The 17,839-nt window shown below is 37.9% G+C and overlaps 1 protein-coding gene and 2 long non-coding RNA genes across 17 annotated transcripts; all 3 read left to right on the top strand.

Moving 5' to 3' along the window:
- The first annotated feature begins 9,412 nt into the window (after positions 1 to 9,412).
- LOC110892152 lies at positions 9,413 to 10,462 on the top strand. 2 transcript variants are annotated; one of them, XR_004873106.1, is made up of 3 exons: positions 9,413 to 9,471; positions 9,571 to 9,683; positions 10,391 to 10,462. It is a non-coding gene; the product is annotated as an uncharacterized LOC110892152 (long non-coding RNA). The 2 variants fall into 2 exon arrangements; XR_002565871.2 differs by lacking the exon at positions 10,391 to 10,462 and having other exon boundaries at positions 9,571 to 9,688.
- A 447-nt stretch (positions 10,463 to 10,909) lies between these two features.
- LOC110892153 lies at positions 10,910 to 11,758 on the top strand. Its single transcript, XR_002565872.1, has 2 exons — positions 10,910 to 11,452; positions 11,543 to 11,758. It is a non-coding gene; the product is annotated as an uncharacterized LOC110892153 (long non-coding RNA).
- Positions 11,759 to 12,692: 934 nt separating this feature from the next.
- On the top strand, positions 12,693 to 16,576 carry LOC110890555 (villin-1-like). Of its 14 annotated transcripts, none has more exons than XR_004873101.1 (11): positions 12,693 to 12,904; positions 12,994 to 13,325; positions 13,420 to 13,448; positions 13,642 to 13,782; positions 13,864 to 13,989; positions 14,101 to 14,163; positions 14,230 to 14,297; positions 14,435 to 14,973; positions 15,225 to 15,412; positions 15,815 to 16,046; positions 16,155 to 16,576. XR_004873101.1 is itself a non-coding variant. In XM_035980269.1 (8 exons), exons 4-8 carry the CDS (start codon positions 13,690 to 13,692, stop codon positions 14,460 to 14,462), a joined length of 411 nt encoding a protein of 136 aa, XP_035836162.1. In that variant the 5' UTR covers positions 12,693 to 12,904; positions 12,994 to 13,325; positions 13,420 to 13,448; positions 13,642 to 13,689; the 3' UTR covers positions 14,463 to 14,832. The 14 variants fall into 14 exon arrangements, 1 of the variants encoding a protein (XP_035836162.1); XR_004873100.1 differs by having other exon boundaries at positions 15,065 to 15,412; XR_004873104.1 differs by having other exon boundaries at positions 14,230 to 14,379; positions 14,879 to 14,973.
- The last annotated feature ends 1,263 nt before the right edge of the window (positions 16,577 to 17,839 follow it).

Here is a 17,839-nt window from a genome sequence, read left to right as displayed (position 1 = left end):
CTCGTGTACCTTTGAACCCTCACTTCACTCCATAGCTCAATCTTTTTGGTAGCCAGATTCCAAACACGAAAATTCGGAGTAGCATATCCAAGGAAGAAACCCTCGATAGCTTTTGCTCCAAACTTTCCATCCGGCTCAATCATAGTACATGGAGCACAAAACGGTTCTAGGTAAGAAAGATCCGGTTTCCTTTTCTGAAGGAGTTCGAAGCAAGTTTTGCCATGTCTCTTTACTGTAAGAACTCTGTTTAACGTGTAGCATGCAGCCGATACAGCCTCCCCCCAGAATTGAATAGGGAGTTCCGACTCTACTAACATTGTTCTTGCAGTTTCTATAATCGTCCGATTCTTCCTCTCCGCGACACCATTTTGTTGTGGAGTATAACGAGAACTGTACTCATGAAGAATGCCTTTAGAAGTACATAACTCATCCATAACTTGATTCTTGAATCCGGTTCCATTGTCGCTTCGGATCCTCTTCACTTTCAACGAATAGAGATTCTCCAACATTGTAAGAAGATCCTTGAGGATGCCAGGAGTTTGACTCTTGTGTGCCATGAAGGATACCCAAGAAAATCTAGAATAATCATCAGTAACAACTAGACAATAAGCATCTCCAAATGTTGTCTTGTGCTTCATAGGTCCAAAAAGATCCATATGAAGACGTTCGAGAGGCATGCTGACAGTGTTGATTTTCTTCAAAGGGTGAGACTTCTTTGTTTGCTTCCCTTTTTGGCACGAGACACAGATATCTTGTAAATGAAAACTTCTCACAGGCACACCATTCTTCTGTGCCAAGATATAGACTCCTTTTCCGTGGCTTTTGAGACAAAGCAAGTGACTTGTGCAGATGTTGTAATCGCTTGGCTCATGTCGAGAATATAAAGATCATTAACTCTCGGAGCCAATAAGAGAATCCATTCTTGTGGAATTTTGAATCCAGGTTTCAGCACATAGCAGCCGGCATCATCAAAATGCACGGAGAATTGTTTATCGCGGATTTGCGACACACTGAGAAGATTATGATCAATTTGCTTAACATAATTGATCTTATCGAAGCACACAAAACCATTTGAGATACTTCCCTCTCCAGTGATGAATCCGCCTTTGTCACCCGCAAATGCAACATACCCTCCTCTAATGTTTCTCACGTCGTATAGGAGCCGTAAGTCGCCAGTCATGTGGATGCTCCACTATCAACAATCCAGTGACTATTAATAGTTCCTCCTAGAACACCCTGCACATGTCATTTAAAAACATCAGTTGAGAATGGGGACCCAAACCTTAGTGGTCTTGGGTCGTCCCTGAGCATCACGAAACGTGATATCAATCTCTTGATGGTTTTCAAGAACAACTGCTCCCCCTGAATTTTCACCCGCCTTAGGTAACCAAGTTCGTTTTTGCCTACCAGTTTTTGAAGATTCTGGTTTTACAGGTTGTGACACACTTGGTTCCCTTTGAACTGTTTTAACTTCAGATTTCAAAGCTTTTTCAACAGTTTTCATGTTCTTACGTTGTTGTTTAGTTTCTTGTTCTTTTACAGTTCGTTTATCATGTTTAGGTGAAACTGACCGACGTTGAGGATGAACTGTTTCAGGTGGAGCTTTCTCAACAAATTTATTCTTTGGAGCATTTGGGCAGTTTTTGATGATGTGCCCAATTTCTCCACATTTAAAACATGTTCTCCTTTCAACAAACTTAGGAGAACTTGATTGACCACAAGATGTCGAACTCGTGGAACCTGAGGTACTAGCCTTTTCATCACACCCATTTGTATGTTGAGTGTAATTGTTATCACTGTTACGTTTTAAGATTGTGACTTGTTTCACAAAATCAGTGTTAGATTTGTTCTCAAAAGTTTCAATCTTATCAGTACCCTTGGATGACACGAACTTGACATCTTTTGCTTTCTTTTGAAATGGAGCTCCTTTTGTTTCAGACTTCATCTGAGAGACTTTATGCTTTTGAGCTCGTTTGACTGGTTGTTTACCATTAGAAGCACTAGGTTGTTGAGTGGTTGAAGATTTTTGATTACCAAACTGTTTTCTAATCTCAGCCTTAGGAATTGGATCACATTGTGTTACAACAATTCCCGGAAGTGTTTTTCCCAAAAAATTGTTTGTGTTGTCTTCAAAGACTTTATCAATCAAAGAGTGATTTACATTTTTAATTGGAAAAACGTGATCTGAGTAGATTTTATTATCTCCAACCAATGTATACAACACATTACTGCTTTTAACAGTAGACACACATGTCTTATCAACTTTGATAGAATCAATCACTTGTTTCTTAACAGATGAGACATCAGGAGTATCAGGATCACATAGAATGTGATTCTCTCGTGAAATAACTACTCCTTTCATCTTGTTAAGTGATTTATTCTGATCACTTACATCCACTTCTGATTCATCATCCGATGTCTCATAGTCCTCGATAATTGGAGGACTTTGCTTCATGGATGATGAAGTTTCTTGTTCCTTAGAGGATGTGTTTGAAGAATTGTCCGGTTTGAACCCTAGGCCAGCAGCAAATTCCTCAACTTTAAGAGGCACACTGGGTTCATACCGAGGCATTTCCTCCTCATCAGGCATCTTGGTATAATTGTTCATCAAAGGAGGCGGACATTTCTTATACCCTATGCCTTTCTGATTTCCCTTCGGTTGTTGAACATCGATGATGTGGTCAAGCACAAATTGGGAGTTAGAATAACTCTCCAATTTTTGTTTGATCGCATCATGCTCGCATTGGGCAATGGCTAATTGCTTCTTAGTTTCTTCCACAATGTTAATGTATTCATTTATACTTACTTGCTTGTGGTAAACTACTTTGTTCACTTCGGACACATTTTTCTTTAATGTTTCAATTACTGATTTAAAATCATTTTTGTTCCGAGTTAAAGCCATATTTGCCTCTTTGCATTTGGAAAGTTCAATAACCAAATTTTGATTATGACTATGAAGCTTTTCTAGTTCAAGCTTCATTTCAGCACATGATTCACAAACACTAGGAGCCGGAGGTTCGGAATTTACCTGACTCAAAGAGGCTGACACATTTGTCATAAAAGCAGTTTGAAAAGAAAAAGATCCGTCTTCAGAAAAGAACTTTTCCATTTCCCTGGATGTAGTAGCAGCCTTCTTGATCAGAATTGATTTCTGATATATGAGATCATCAGCTTCATTCAATAAATCCTCACCACCAGAACCTGCTTCCTCCTTCACATCAGACTCTGATTGATTATCCCCAGAAACAGAGCCTTCTTCATGAGAACTTCCAGAATAACCAGAACTGTCATCACTTTCAGAGACCTCTTCTTTATGAACATGCTCGATGAACTTTGCATAACAAGTTGTTCCACTTCCCTGATCACCTTCACCAAACTGCACAGACCAGTCACATCCCTCATCAGCTTGAACAGCCAAAGCCCGATTGGGATTTGAAGTTCCAGGCTGGCCCTGATTGTTATTAACTGCCACAATCCTCCTTTCACGGTTTTCTTGCTGGGCATTCACATTTGTAGTACTCGTCTGGTTTCTGAAAGGGTTGTGATTGCCTTGTTTTGTTGGTCGAGTGCACTCACGTTTGAAGTGCCCTTTATTACCACAATTGAAGCATGTAACGGCGTTGATATCAAACCCATACTTCGTATCTTTCTTTCCTTCTAACGAAGTTCTTCCAGTTCGAGCCATGAAATCTTTTGCCCTTCTAACTGCACTAGCAAAAGCCCATTTGATATCCATCAACTCCATTTCTTCCTTGTCGATCTGTTGATAATCTTCATTGGTCATGTTGATGTTTCCAAGCTGACCTGCTACCAAACCACAGTAAGCACTGACCATTGTATTGATAATTTCCATATACTCCTTAGCAACTTCAATGCTGAGGTGTGAAAGGTTTGAATTATCGACTCGGATTGTGTTAGGGTTTTGAGGTTGAGGATTGTTTGTATAGTGAGCCTGCTGTTGTTGTTGTGGTGGTTGGACTTGTGGCCGTGTTGGGACGGGAATGTAAGACCTTGGATCAAAAGCCGGAGCAGCAGTTGATTGAGGAAACGGAAGAGAACTTGTGTTGGACACAAATGCAGTTTGCAGTTTAGGTTGCTGAGCTGCAGCGGATCTTGCCAAAACATCGAAGCCTGGAAGGTACATTTCTGTATTCTGAGGAGCGGTAGCTCGCTTTGCCTTCCTGATTTCTTCATCATTTTTATGTTCCAGCTCTGAATGAACTCATAGATGTTAACCGTGTCTAGATTTCCAGTATGCTTCAACAACTCAATAAAAGAACTCCACTTTGGAGGTAAGGCGTCAGCAAACCTATTCACCATGTCTTGTTGAGTAGAGACAACCCCATAAGCACACATTTCACTAATCAGATGATAGAAACGTGTTGTCATATCATTTAGAGTTTCATTTTCCAAAAATTGAAACGATTCAAACTCTTTCTTCAACAAATCATGACGAGACTTTCGAGTAGCTGCATTGCCTTCTCCTCTAGCAACTAAGGCATCCCACAACGTTTTCGTGGTCTTGCAGTAGGAGAACTGATGATAGATATCTTTGTTGAGTGCTTGTGTAAGTGTAGCAAAGGCCTTTTTCTCCAATTCATAAGCCTTCTTGTCATTTTCGAGCATGTTAGCATAACCTTCTGAAGTGGACGCTGCAACCTCAAGATTAGCATTGAATGCATTGATGAAACATGTCCAAAGATCGGTGCTTTGTCCTTGAACATACGTGTGAAAGCGGTTTTTCCATGATGGAAAGTCGTTCATATGGTTCAATTTTGGTGGACGGTTGTTGCTGCCCGTTTCGCTTTCACTAATCAAAAGATTTTGAATGCTTTGACTTTGATTGGATACCAAAGCCCATTGACTTGGACTGATTGATGGCGGTGGAAACATACTTTTCGCCCAAGCTGCAGCAGAGGTTAGCTCTTGACTAGATTGTGAGTCAATACTCCAGTCCCAAGGACTTGTACAACTCATTTTGATGAAATACAAATAGAAGACCTACACAAACACAAACTATTAAAGTTCAAACATACATGAATTGAAAGATACTGACTTGTTCGAGATATCAAGACTTGTTCGAAGGATCAACAGTGTTCGAAAGATCACTGTTGAGTTTCGAACAAAGACTTCGAAAGATTCACAATTTGACAGATCCTTATCTTTCGAGCAATTGTTTCGAAAGATTCACAATTTGAAAGATCCTTATCTTTCGAATAACTATCCTTCGAATAGATTCCCTGGATCGAAGGATAAGTCTCTGACTTTGAAGGATGAGTCGAAAGATGATTATCTATCGAGCCTTCCTTGATCGAAAGATGATCGTTCGATATCGAAAGATATCCTTCGATCGCTTCTGACACAACTGACAAAAAGGTGACAGATTGGTGAGAAAGGTGATTGGTTGGTGAACCAACTTTCGGCAGAAAGGATGTTCTGACCTCAACTTTTCACCAACTTTGATTTTCAAACAAAATATGCCCAAAATGGCAAACCTTATCCAAAAAGTCCGGTCACCGGAACACACCGGAATTTGGCCGGAAATCACCAAATTTCGTAAAAACAAGTTGTAAGTTACCCAACCCGCTTTTTAACACACCCGGTTGGTTTAGAACACGTTTTTATGCCAAGAAATCCAAGAAAATCACTAAAAACGGGAGCTAAACCAAGTGTCCAAACACACCAAGACTTGAACAAACCCGGTTTTTAACAAGGTAAAGAGCCACGGCTCTGATACCACTTGTAGGTCCCTCGCGGAGGATGAGGTTAAACCTTAACCTTGTTATATTAACACACTAGCAAGTGCGGAATCCAAGCTAGAGTGCAACCGAGTTGAGACAAGTATAAACACAAGACACACAAGGTTCACCGATTAACACCACTTGTATTAATGCGAATGAAGGTTCGGTTACAAGCACAATGTTTACAAATCAGTTTTGTAAACTCTCTCTATGTGTGTGTGTGTTCTTGACAGAATACTCTCTCTATCTCTCGAGTCTATCTTTCTGTCTGTGTCTAAACTGAAATGAACACACTGCATGGGTTTATATACCCAACACAGATTGCATGCTTCGAAGGATAAGATAGTCAGGTCGAAGGATCATCTATCGACCAGAATCATACCGAAGGATCCATACATACCTCGAAGGATGATGTATCCTTCGAGGTCCATCTGTATCCATCGAAGGTTGTCTTTCGAGGTGATCGAAGGATATAAACCATCCTTCGATCACATCCTTCGAAGCAAACAAACTTACATACTTATTGTTGACTGTTTGGCCAAGTCAAACCAGGAGGATGGTTGACTTGGTCAAACTTACAAGTTTAACAACTGACATCGTTTAATATCTAATATCGACACGATACAGAATAGAGACAAAGTACAGACACAAGTGCACCAACAACTACAAATCTCTAAGCTGCAAGCTCTTGAGTCAATGAGTACCTGCAAAGCATGCAGTAGAGTGTCAACACAAAGTTGGCGAGTTCACGAGTTTGTCCAATTTTAATTCCAAAAACTTGTTTCATTAGTTAATTTACTCATTTATATCATGCGATGGGGAGCTACCCCATATGTAAGCTACTAAACTATTATACCGAATCCTTACGACCGTACGTTTCCGTAGAGTGCCCCGTTTGTCAATGTCTATCATAATTGACGGTTGCCAAAGTCTATTAGTTCACACCCGTCCTCCTCCAGAGGCACGGTGTGAGGCTGGTGAGACCTAAATAGTGCTATCAACTAATAACCCGTTTGCCAGGCCCCGACGACTAATCGGTATCATGAGTAGGGACTTGAGTGGGAGAGTTTTGTTTAGTCTCGCGTTGCATCTAATATAAATAGGAATTAATTGTATGTCCCATACAAGGGGAGAAAAGTAAGTTTGTACACCACACAAGAAGGTAGCGTTGTTTGTATCCTGCATAAGGAGATAGCATTGTTTGTTCCGTTTCCCAACCACCGTGAACGCATGCTTTTAGTAAAAGTTTTGATCTCACCTCGGTTTGCTCGGCAGACAGTTTACTTAGTCAAGTGAGCTAGTCAACCACGTTTTAATAGGGTTACCAGTATAGGTCAGGTTTGGGTAAAAATAAGTCACGTATATCCTACACGTATCTAATACATACCATACATGTCATACTAACGTTATTGGGCCTATCCTATCATAGAAACAGTTTACACAGTAGCACACAGTCCAGTTTAAACAGTAGTAGGAATACACAGCCCAAACATGTCATTACTTAATGCAGCCTAATAACTCAGTCAAGCAGCCCAGTCGAGACCAGGTGGTCTCGACTCGAGAGCATGTGGTCTCGACTCGAGAACATGTGGTCTCGAGTCGCAAACGGAAGTCTGGAGTAGTGCATATTGGAGTCGCAACCTTGGAGGTCTCGAGTCCAGTCTGGAGTCGAGATCAGTAGATTTCGAGTCGCAACCATGCGGTCTCGACTCCTTGAGGTGTGTTGGTTAATCTCGAGTTGTCAACCTGATGGTCTCGAGTCGCAACCAGGATGGACTCGACTCACACACCTGATGATGGAATCCTTCTAGAACACTTGCCAGCTTTTTGTACTATCCAATCAAATTGCATAAACATGTTCCCTATCGTACACTATCAGAACGGATCAAAACAACACTTTTCAAATGTTCAACACACATTCATACAATTCATCTTTCGGGCTTTCCAGATTCATAAAACTAATTTATTTAAAACACCCTCTTTCTAGCATTTCACATCTATTTGGTGAACAATTTATGACTCATTATCAGCCCCTAATGGCTATTCTACTAGCATGCATTCAAAACAAGAATCATGTAAACATACAATCTAGATAGACATCCCTGCAAACCATCACCAAAACAACATTTGTCTTACATTTTTCTAGCATGAATCAGTCGGTCAAAACACACTAAGCTATCCATATCATTCAATACTCAAAGCATTCATTCAGTTTACATTTTTATTATTCAAGAAGCACATTGTTCAACATATAAAGTCATTTTTAACTAAGCAAGTTTAGCACAAACAATCATAAAACCATAGGGACACTAACCGAATCTTAAGTGATACCAAAGCTTAGCTTGAATGATCGATGATCAAGCTCCCAAATCCACCCCCTTCTAGCTGCCGCTAGCTGCCGCTAGCTGCCGCTAGCTGCCGCTAGCTGCCGCTGGTTGATCTGAGAGAGGAGGAGGTGATATTGTTAGGGTTTTCTAGAGAGAGAGAGAGAGGGGGGGGATGAGAGGAGATAGAGAATGGATAGGGGAATGTTTGGGATTTGTGTGATGCGGCTGATATCATGGGTTTTATAACCCCCATTCGCCGCATGCCCTATGTCTCGAGTGGGCTTGTTGGTTGGGCCATGTCGCATAATTAGGTGCAGCCCATTTTTTTCGGGTCAAGGGATCCCGAGTCGAGACCGAGCGGTCTCGAGTCGAGACCTTGCAGTCTTGGTTCACACATAAATGCACACATAGTATATCTATACTACTTTAATAAACATATGTGAAGGACAAGATGGTAATTGAACAAGGTGTTGAAAAAACACTTAATGCACAATGTACAAGATTTAAAGCACAAGAAAACACAAACTTTTTACCCTTCAACTAATTCATCATCAACCGTCCATTTCTTTCAATTTTTCACACGGATCACAATCTGGACGGCTGATATTCACTTCACACGGATCGCCCTTTCCATTCCCTCCTCTCTCACATCTCACATAACTTTATCAGACTTTATCCTCTCTTTCTCTCTCTTTCTCTCTCTTTCTCTCAGATCTAGATTAGAAGTGTTTGAACCAACGGTGGAGGAGACTAGGGTTTCGTGGTCCATGATGAAAGATGTCTGGAGTGCTGATGCTTTGAGATGAAATAAGATGATGAACAACCGGAGATGAAGAACAAACATCAATGAAATTGAAAACACACAGGGTTGAACACCGATTTGAAGAAACCCTAACTGAAGGTTTCGTTCGGTCATCTCTGTTGTGGTTTCTTTCGGCTTTCTTCCACATCAACGATTAGCAAACACAAAGGTAATCAAACCCTAAAATGTCTAAATGTTACTAGAAAAATGGTTTATCATTGTGTTCCACAGCCTTGTCAAGATGCTTGAGTAGTCAAACATATAAGCTATATTCCTCGGTGGTTTCTGAGCCATAATTTAGGTTTTAATTTGAAGTCTATTAATTACGGATTTGAAGTTTAGTGATTCCTAATTTGGGTTTTAATCTTTAGTCTTTCATATTAGTCTATTTGCTTGTTTTTCTCAAATTCATCATGAATGAAACGGAAACCCTAAGTGATTGTAACAGTGGACGTTTGTTGTTTTAATTTGATGGGTTGGCGTTAAATTTACTGTATTGTACAATGAATAGCCCCTCAATATGCTAAAGGAAATACAATTGACAAATATGGAAGAAATAAAGGCTATTGTAGATTTGATTGAAGAGGCGGTGGACGCTGAGGTATGATCAAGAAATTATTTTTTATGGGGGCTGTTATCCAGTGATTAGATTTAAGACACTAATTGCTTTTGCTTATCTTTTTTGTATATTTGTGACCAGATGGAACTTCATTAAGTACATAGAAGGGAAACATGGCCAACCCAATGGAAGGAAATCCTGCAACTCTGTTGGACTTTTGTAGCTAAGCAAATGGACCTACATTTGAATTTGAGGTCTTGAAACAAAAGCATGCTTCAGTATCATACAAAAGCTTAGTTTATCTTTATTTAGTACAACACACTATCATATGTTATTAGTATAGTGATGCTAATTTTGCAACTAATATATCTTATTTGGCGAACCTTACATTTGAAATTGCACCATTGTTCAACAGGTCAACTGAATGAAGTTTTAATAAACATAACCAAAGATTTGTATTTAAATGCTTGCGACAATCCTAATATCATTTCCCTATATGGACATGCCAGGTGGTTTGGGTAACATGTCAGGTGGTTTGGCCTATAAACAATATTTTGTTCATTTTAAAATTGTATAAATGATTACAGTTCAAAATTATTTATGAAAACTAGATCATTACAAATTTAAAATAATAACATGAACTTTTGTCTTATAACAATTTAGAAGGTTTTATGCGTTTGGGCATGTGTCGGGTAGCTTTTGCATGCTTTGACCGGTTAAATTTTAAACTAAGTTTTTAGTCTAGCCCATTTTATCTATCAGATTTAGAACATAATTCAGTACCCATTTATTTTAGTGGCTTGAAATTGCTAAACTCTGTTGACTGGACATTATCTTCAACGATGCATGTGATAGCACCATCCAAATGGAAAATATACAGATGTCACAACGGTATGAACTGGAACTGCCATCTCAATTCAGAAATATATGGCTGGTAATATATTTGTTTTCGTTTTTGTAGGATTTCGCTTATTAAAGGAGCAAAAGATAATAATTCAAGTGATAGGGTAAGTTTCCCTACTGTTTACAAATGTTAAAAATGACTCGAAAACGTATTTTTTTTGAAAAGTTTCTATTATTGTTTTTCACCAGCAGGCTAGCAGGCTGGTCAACCAGCTATAATGGCTGTTGGTGCGGTTAAGGGAACTTAGAGGGCGTATTTAACATTTCTAATTGTCTAGGCTACAAAAGCTATTGTCAATTATTACTCTATTTTTAAGCAACAATTCTTTCATTCATTCAAGACTTTTTTAAATCATTTTCTTGAAGTTGACAAGTCTATAAGTTTATATCAAACACAAGCTGAAGAGTTAAATAATCTTTCTGAAGCATTAAGAATCTCGAGACTACCATATTACATATGACTATTCACCAGGTAATAGTGTTTAAATCAATGGGCGGGTTGGGTAATGGGTCAAAAAGTTGTTTTACTAACCGATGAAACTTGAAAGGGGCTGGTCAGGTTGGCTCTTTTGGCTCTTTTTCTCTGTTAAAAGGGTGTTTTTACGTCAATGGCCAAAACGGCTTATAAGTCGGTTCAAAGACGAGTTCTAAAGATTTTTGACGCTTTAAAACATGCTTGAAGATTTACTGTGTGTTTTTTTTTTAAATTTATGTGGGACAGTTTGTTGCAGCTTGAAACTTATAGAAAAGTAAAAGATTTAACTTTACAAGCGGACCATTCGGCCCTTTGATGTCGCTTCAAATTCCTGCTCATAGGCATAATATTTATCTCACTGTATTAACTTGTGTCTTCAATCAACTGTATATCTTCTTTATAATAGTTAATAATATAAAAATCTGAACAGAGCTATGTAATGGCAAACGTTGGTATTAGGGAGTATAATCATCATATTATGAGATATAGATTACCAAACCAGTTCCCATTTCAGCGTTCTTAAACTTATGAAAGTCCTTGACGTCGACTATTTAAAGTATATAAAGGCGACAGTCTGGTGCATCTGGGCGAGTCCTAATAATGGGGTGTTCGATCGGAAGAGGAGCTCGCTAGATAGTGGTGGAGGTAAAAGTGTTTAGCTTCTTATAGGTAAAACATCGGGAAAGTGTTATACTTCATGATTTGGTACCTTATTAAACTCACATCAAACTGCAGCCGCAGCGAGCGCAACCGTAGCGAGTATAATCCTTTACTGATGGTTTGGGAATGAGAGAACGAGAATAGGAATGCTAGAACGTGTTTGTTTGGGTGGATGACGGCGTCATTATGATCTTTTTTTTGGCTTTTTGCACTGGTTGTGGATGTGTGAGAGTGTAACTCTTCATGGTTCAATTGTTATTAATGTTTGAAGTTCATATGTTCACATGAATGTTTCATATATTATCAAAATATTTTTTCTTTTACTATCAAAGTTACATACTTGTATTGAAATAAATGTTATTTACATAGTTGATTTCGCCGCATCGCGCTCTTTTTAAATTAGCAGGTCAAGGTAGAGGTGGAAATATCATTTCAACCCACTAAAATTAAAACAAGATTGGATCAAGGTATATGGATGTTTACACATTCTTCTTGTGTAAAAACCAATACATTTAGCATTTAATATCATTATTGTTAATAAGGTTGTAGATAAACCTACTTTTGATATTTTTGAGAAATATTTATGGTTTAAATACGTTTCCGTATAGAAATTTTGGGTATAATACGTTTTCGACCCCCGCCCCCCAATCGAAAACGTCAAGCTTCGCCACTACCGAAGGCCTCATTGTAACTGATGATACGATTCATCCTTTAAAACCGTTGATTTACCCACATCTTTAAAACCCCTCATAACATAACTAGAATCACACAATTTTCTTTATTTTCTGAAGAAGCGATAACTGGCCGTCGTATAATAACCACCAAACGCCATCACGAAACCACCAATCGCCGCACACCGCTGATTCTCAGCCGCTGAAGAAGGCCGCAACCGACCCTCACGTTCTGCTACACTGCCACCATCGTCGTCGCACGCCACATCAGAACCTACATCCCCGTACATAGCCCTAAACTCACTAATCTAAGTGATATGTTTCCCGCCGCATCGCGCGGGTAAACGACTAGTATATATATATATATATATATATATATATATATATATATATATACTATATTAATAAGCATATCCAAAGGACTTCTTAAAGTCATTGAAATTTCCTTAAAACACCCCTAAAGCATAATGTACAAATCTTTTAAGCATTAGAAAACATCACTTTCCACTTATACCCTTCTACTAAAAAAAAAAAAAAAAAAAGGGATACACATTAGACCGATTAGGGTTTCAGAAACGATTTCAAAACATTTCAAAACGCCCGCTTCCCTGCTCCTCTCTCTCTCTCTCTCTGGCGATTCAGGAACGATTTCACCGGATCTGCTCCTCTCTCACCAGATCTATGAAGTTTCAACAGATCGATGAAGATTCTGACCTCCTGGTTCTGTTTTCCGGCTTTTATTGGCATTTTGCAACATTCGTCAAGGGTAAGTGACACCGTTCTTTTGATTCTGAACACTATAATAATATATGTTTAGGTAGAAAAAATGAGATCTGGGTTTTATGTAAGGAGCAGGATGTGGATGTGGATGCTGGTGATTGTGACATTGTTCAAGTCATTGAAAACAGTGGAGATATTTTAAAGCTTTTGCGCCTCACACATGTAGGTGGAGGCTACAAATCAGTTTTTAAAGGTGGTGATAGGGTTGTGGAGATTCCAATTGATGAGTCACACAGGTTCATTTATCAGCTCCCAGCTGTTCGTTTAACAGATGAACAAGATGGTCGATTGAGAGGGTTTTGGTGAGTCACACAGGTTCATTTTAAAGCTTTTGCCCCTCACACATGTAGGAAAGAGAAGTAAAACGATTCATAGAAGATCCACATTTGTTTGTACATTCACAGAAGGTAAAGAAATTATATTTAGTATGTAATAAAGCATTTTTTGTATGTTGCTGTATTTTTTATTATTATTCTGGTTTGTGACTTGTTTTGATACCAGGTGTGGGTTCTCAATCAAGTGATCTCAAGGTAACACTTTTTTTACTGATTAATGTTAAAAGTTTGATTTTTTTTCTTAATATGAAAGAATTTATGGCTTATATGAATCTATAAATTGGGTGTTACAACTGAAAGCATTTTGAGTAAAAATCCGGTGTTCATAGTGTATACATATGTATTACTGTTCATCAATCTTACAAATTCTTTTTTTGAACACTTTCAGGTAAAAGAGATATTCAGTTACACTCGGGACGAGTTAACTACCGAAGACATGTTAATACTCGACTGTTACGCTGAAGTTTACGTGTGGGTAAGCCATAATTCAGTTGTCAAGTCAAAGCAACAGGCCCTTTCTATTGGCTTGGTATAATTTCTTTAACATCTTCATTTTTTTTTTTATATTTGTTTTTTCTTTATAAATCTTTTTTACGTATATTTATAACAGGCGCTCCTTGAAAAAGATGTTTTGGGAGAATGTTTATCCGTAGATACTCCTATATACGTTGTTACAGAAGGGCATGAACCTCCGTTTTTCACTCGCTTTTTTGGTTGGGATGCTTCAAAGGCAAATGTAAGTGAAGTTTGTTATGTTCTCCTACTCAATTTTGTATTATTTTTTACGTTCTTGTAAATTGCAGTAAATCTTTTAAAGGTTGATACGCATTTGGACTTTTTTTGGTAGATGCTAGGCAACTCATTCGAGCGAAAGCTGGCTATGTTAAAAGGGCAGACACACAAACTTGAAGTAAGCAACTCTTCAACATTATTAAAAAGTTAATTATTCTATTTATGCTAAAAGGTTCCATTTTAGGCACCTTCAAGAAATTCACCGAGTGTAACGCCAAACGGGATGACAAGACCGTCGCCAACTCCAAACGGGTTGAGAAGACCGTGTCCTATTCCTAACGATTTGTAGATCTGCATATGTTTGATTATTATAAGTTGCATATGTTTGTTTACCGTATGCTATTACGAGCCCTAACTTTTCTTTTTTTTGTTTCTCTGATGGAAACCAGAAATGAGAAAGCGTTTCGCAACAACTAACCCGAGAAACGCCCTCGCATCGTCTGGACGCCGCAGTTGCAAAAGCGGTTTGTGGATGTCGTTGCACATCTCGGTGTGAAAAACACGGTTCCCAAAACAATAATGCAGTTAATGAATGTCGAAGGATTGACTCGCTAGAACGTCGCGAGTCATCTTCAAAAGTACCGGCTTTATTTAAAGCGGATGCAGGGGTTGTCGAACGAAGGACCTTCGTCTTCAGATCACTTGTTCGCCTTGACCCCTGTTCCGCAAAGCTTGCACGAGTCCAGTGGCGGGGTGAACGAAAACAGTCATGATCTGGTTCCATTCCCAATGCCTCACCCACCCAAATGATGCCTTATCATCCGGGTGGGGGTTTTTATAATAATGGGTTTGAAACACATTCTCATTCTCATCCTTATAATATGATGATGCAGCAAAGAGACTCGTCTGGGAATAAATTTGTGCAGTATCAGCACCATATGAACGATAAATAGACGCGAATTCAATGTTTATCCACGCGAAAACAGAGGTAAACTACTTGTCTATACTGTTATAATGATACTATAATTGTTTCTGTTTAAACCATGATGTTAAATTTCTTATTTTAAATTTCTGAAAAGACAAGCGCACTACAACAGATGACACTTTTTACTAGGGTTGAACCATCCCACAAAAAGATGTTGGTTGAAGCACTACAACACCAAAATGAAGTGGTTGCGATGACTGGAGATGTGGTGAATAATGCACTTGCATTAAAGAAATTTCATGTTGTGTTGGCAGGTAACAAGTGTTAGTCGTCATTGAAAAGATTAACTGTATGATAATCTCACCAGTGGATGGATCAGTACACATTTGGAAAGCCTGAGCATTAAAAACCTGCAATTGCAAAGCTTGAGATGTATTAGCTTTTGGAAAGCTTGAGATGTATTCCACTATTCCTTTTTCTTAAACCTATACAGTCAAGACAAGTAAGGAACTCTTGTTTTATTGTTTATACCCTTTTCTTAAACCTATATCAAGTGATCATCTTTTATTAATTAAAGTTTAATCTTAAATATACAAAAATGGTTCTTTTAAATCTACATCCGTGACTGAAATTCCATGGTTTATAGCTATGTGGTTTGATGATTCATGTACTGCGCCAAATAGAACAGAGTTGCTTGCTGATACATATAAAATGTGCATTTTATGTTTTTCGTATTTAGTAAGTTATTCGCACCAAGAATACATACAAATGACACATTTAAGCTTGGTTTAAACTACAACATATTTCATATCATCTGCTGTTATAATTTAGAACCCTGTATTTGTTTATTTGGAGCAAAAATTTTACGTATTTTTATTTTGTCTAAGTTGTAACATGATTTCAGATATTGAAGACAGTTTCAAGTTTGGCTTTATTGCTGATGATAAAAGAAAAATAACTGCTACAACTTGTGTACCCATACTGGCAATTAGAATTTACGTCGTGGTCACATACGAAAGGTTAAAAGGATAGGTAAAATGGTAAGAATGGTCGACTTTGATTAGTGAAACTGAGCCATTTCAACTCACTAGACCTTGAAGTTGAACCCAACTATATTATTAATCTTGTTTTTTGAGGTAAATATCGAAATAACAAATACTTAAAGTTTTCTATTCTTTTTTATTTTTGAAGTAAATATCGAAATAACAAATATTTAAACTTTTCTATTTTTTTATATTTTCTAGATTAAATATGTTGGAGAGGAACAAGAGAGGAAGCTTGGAGAGGCTGGTTTGAATCTAATGGGCAAAATAACTATTTTTGGCATACAATGGAGGATTCTGATGTTCTTATGATTTGGCTTCGTGTGAGCAATGGTGGTTGCTTCAGAATCATCAAAAGGCAGCAAGCCTGCATCAAGTGGATGCATGCTTCTCTTCAAGTGAAGTAAAGACTTGCAGCCGTTACTGAATACTGCAAGTCCTTTTCTTGTGATCTCAGGCAACGGCTGGCATCTTAGTAGTGGTTTTATGTGCTTCAATACTATTTGGTCAGTGATGCCAGTGATTGGCATTCGCAGCACTTTTAGGAAATTTTCAATGAAAAAGACATTCAACAAGAGAGTTTCGAAATATTAATTGAACATGGTTTTTATAATCCTGATTAATACACTATAGATGTTCTGTATAAAATTATAAAAAGAGGTGTCGGACAAGTCATTCTAACCTGGCCTGACCCGTTATAAGTCGCTCTAACCTGGCCCGACCCGTTTTAACTTTTCAAGGTATAATTAAACCTCAGATTACTTTCATCTTTTGTTTTTAATAAACACAGAAGACCTGCCCTTTTGTGAGTTTTAGAAAGTCAAACCTGGTAATTCTCGTAAACTTGATACGCATAGAGTAGTTTTGTAATCTTAATTATTTCTATCCTAATATAGTGGTTCGTAATTACCGTATATATGTATGATAGATGAGTTGTTTAGTTTCAATTTTGATTAAAAAGCAACTGCTCTTAAAAGTCAAAATTTGACCCATTTTTCATGAGGTTGCTATTGATGATTGAATTTGTTTAACTGTGATTGCAATTTGTATGATCAAACACTTAAAAAATCAAATACCCTTTCCTATTTTTTTATCTCTAACTAACAAGTGTTGCGTTTTCAGTTGCATTGCGAATTTGGTTTTGGTTATGGCTAAAAACCGAACCGCCTCGTACATAGCCCTAAACTCACTAACCTAAATGATATGTTTCCCGCCGCATCGCGCGGGTGAACGACTAGTATATATATATATATATATATATATATATATATATATATATATATATATATATATATAGGGAGCCGCTAGAATGAAAACCACCTCGAGTTGTAAGAACCGCGAGATCTACACCACACGGAGCGCCGTTTGCCATGATTTTTTTTACAAGTATATGTGTATATTATAAACACAGCCGTAAAAAATCACGGCGAACGGCGCTCCGTGGGGTGTAGTTTTTTACACCACAAGTTTGGTGAAAAAAAAAAAGAAAAAAGAAAAAAAAAATTAGAAAACACCAAACTTGTGGTGTAAAAAACTACACCCCACGGAGCGCGGTTCGCCATGATTTTTTACGGCTGGGTTTATAATACACACATCTACTTGTAAAAAAATCATGGCGAACGGCGCTCCGTGGGGTGTAGTTCTCGCGGTTCTTACAACTCGGGGTGGTTCTCATTCTAGCAGCCCCCTATATATATATATATATATATATATATATATATATATATATATATATATATATATATAGGGAGAAGATCATGCGAGAACCACCTCTTATTGTGAGAACCGCGAGAACCAATGTGAACACACCAAAAATGCCTAAAAATAGCTAAAAATCACCTAAAAAATTTTTTTTTGATTTTTTTTAAAAAAAAAAATTTTTTTTT

The sequence above is a fragment of the Helianthus annuus genome, chromosome 11 (genome assembly GCF_002127325.2).
Source record: "Helianthus annuus cultivar XRQ/B chromosome 11, HanXRQr2.0-SUNRISE, whole genome shotgun sequence".
Taxonomy (NCBI): Eukaryota; Viridiplantae; Streptophyta; class Magnoliopsida; order Asterales; family Asteraceae; genus Helianthus; species Helianthus annuus.
This window is presented reverse-complemented; position numbering and strand designations above follow the sequence as displayed.

What these genes read in the sequence shown, in the direction of transcription:
- LOC110890555 (XM_035980269.1), top strand. Translation starts at nt 13,690, where the DNA reads ATGTTAATACTCGACTGTTACGCTGAAGTTTACGTGTGGGTAAGCCAT. An exon ending in GGGATGCTTCAAAGGCAAAT is followed by an intron (nt 13,990 to 14,100) that starts GTAAGTGAAGTT and finishes TTTTTTTGGTAG; the next exon opens with ATGCTAGGCAACTCATTCGA. An exon ending in TGTCCTATTCCTAACGATTT is followed by an intron (nt 14,331 to 14,434) that starts GTAGATCTGCAT and finishes GATGGAAACCAG; the next exon opens with AAATGAGAAAGCGTTTCGCA.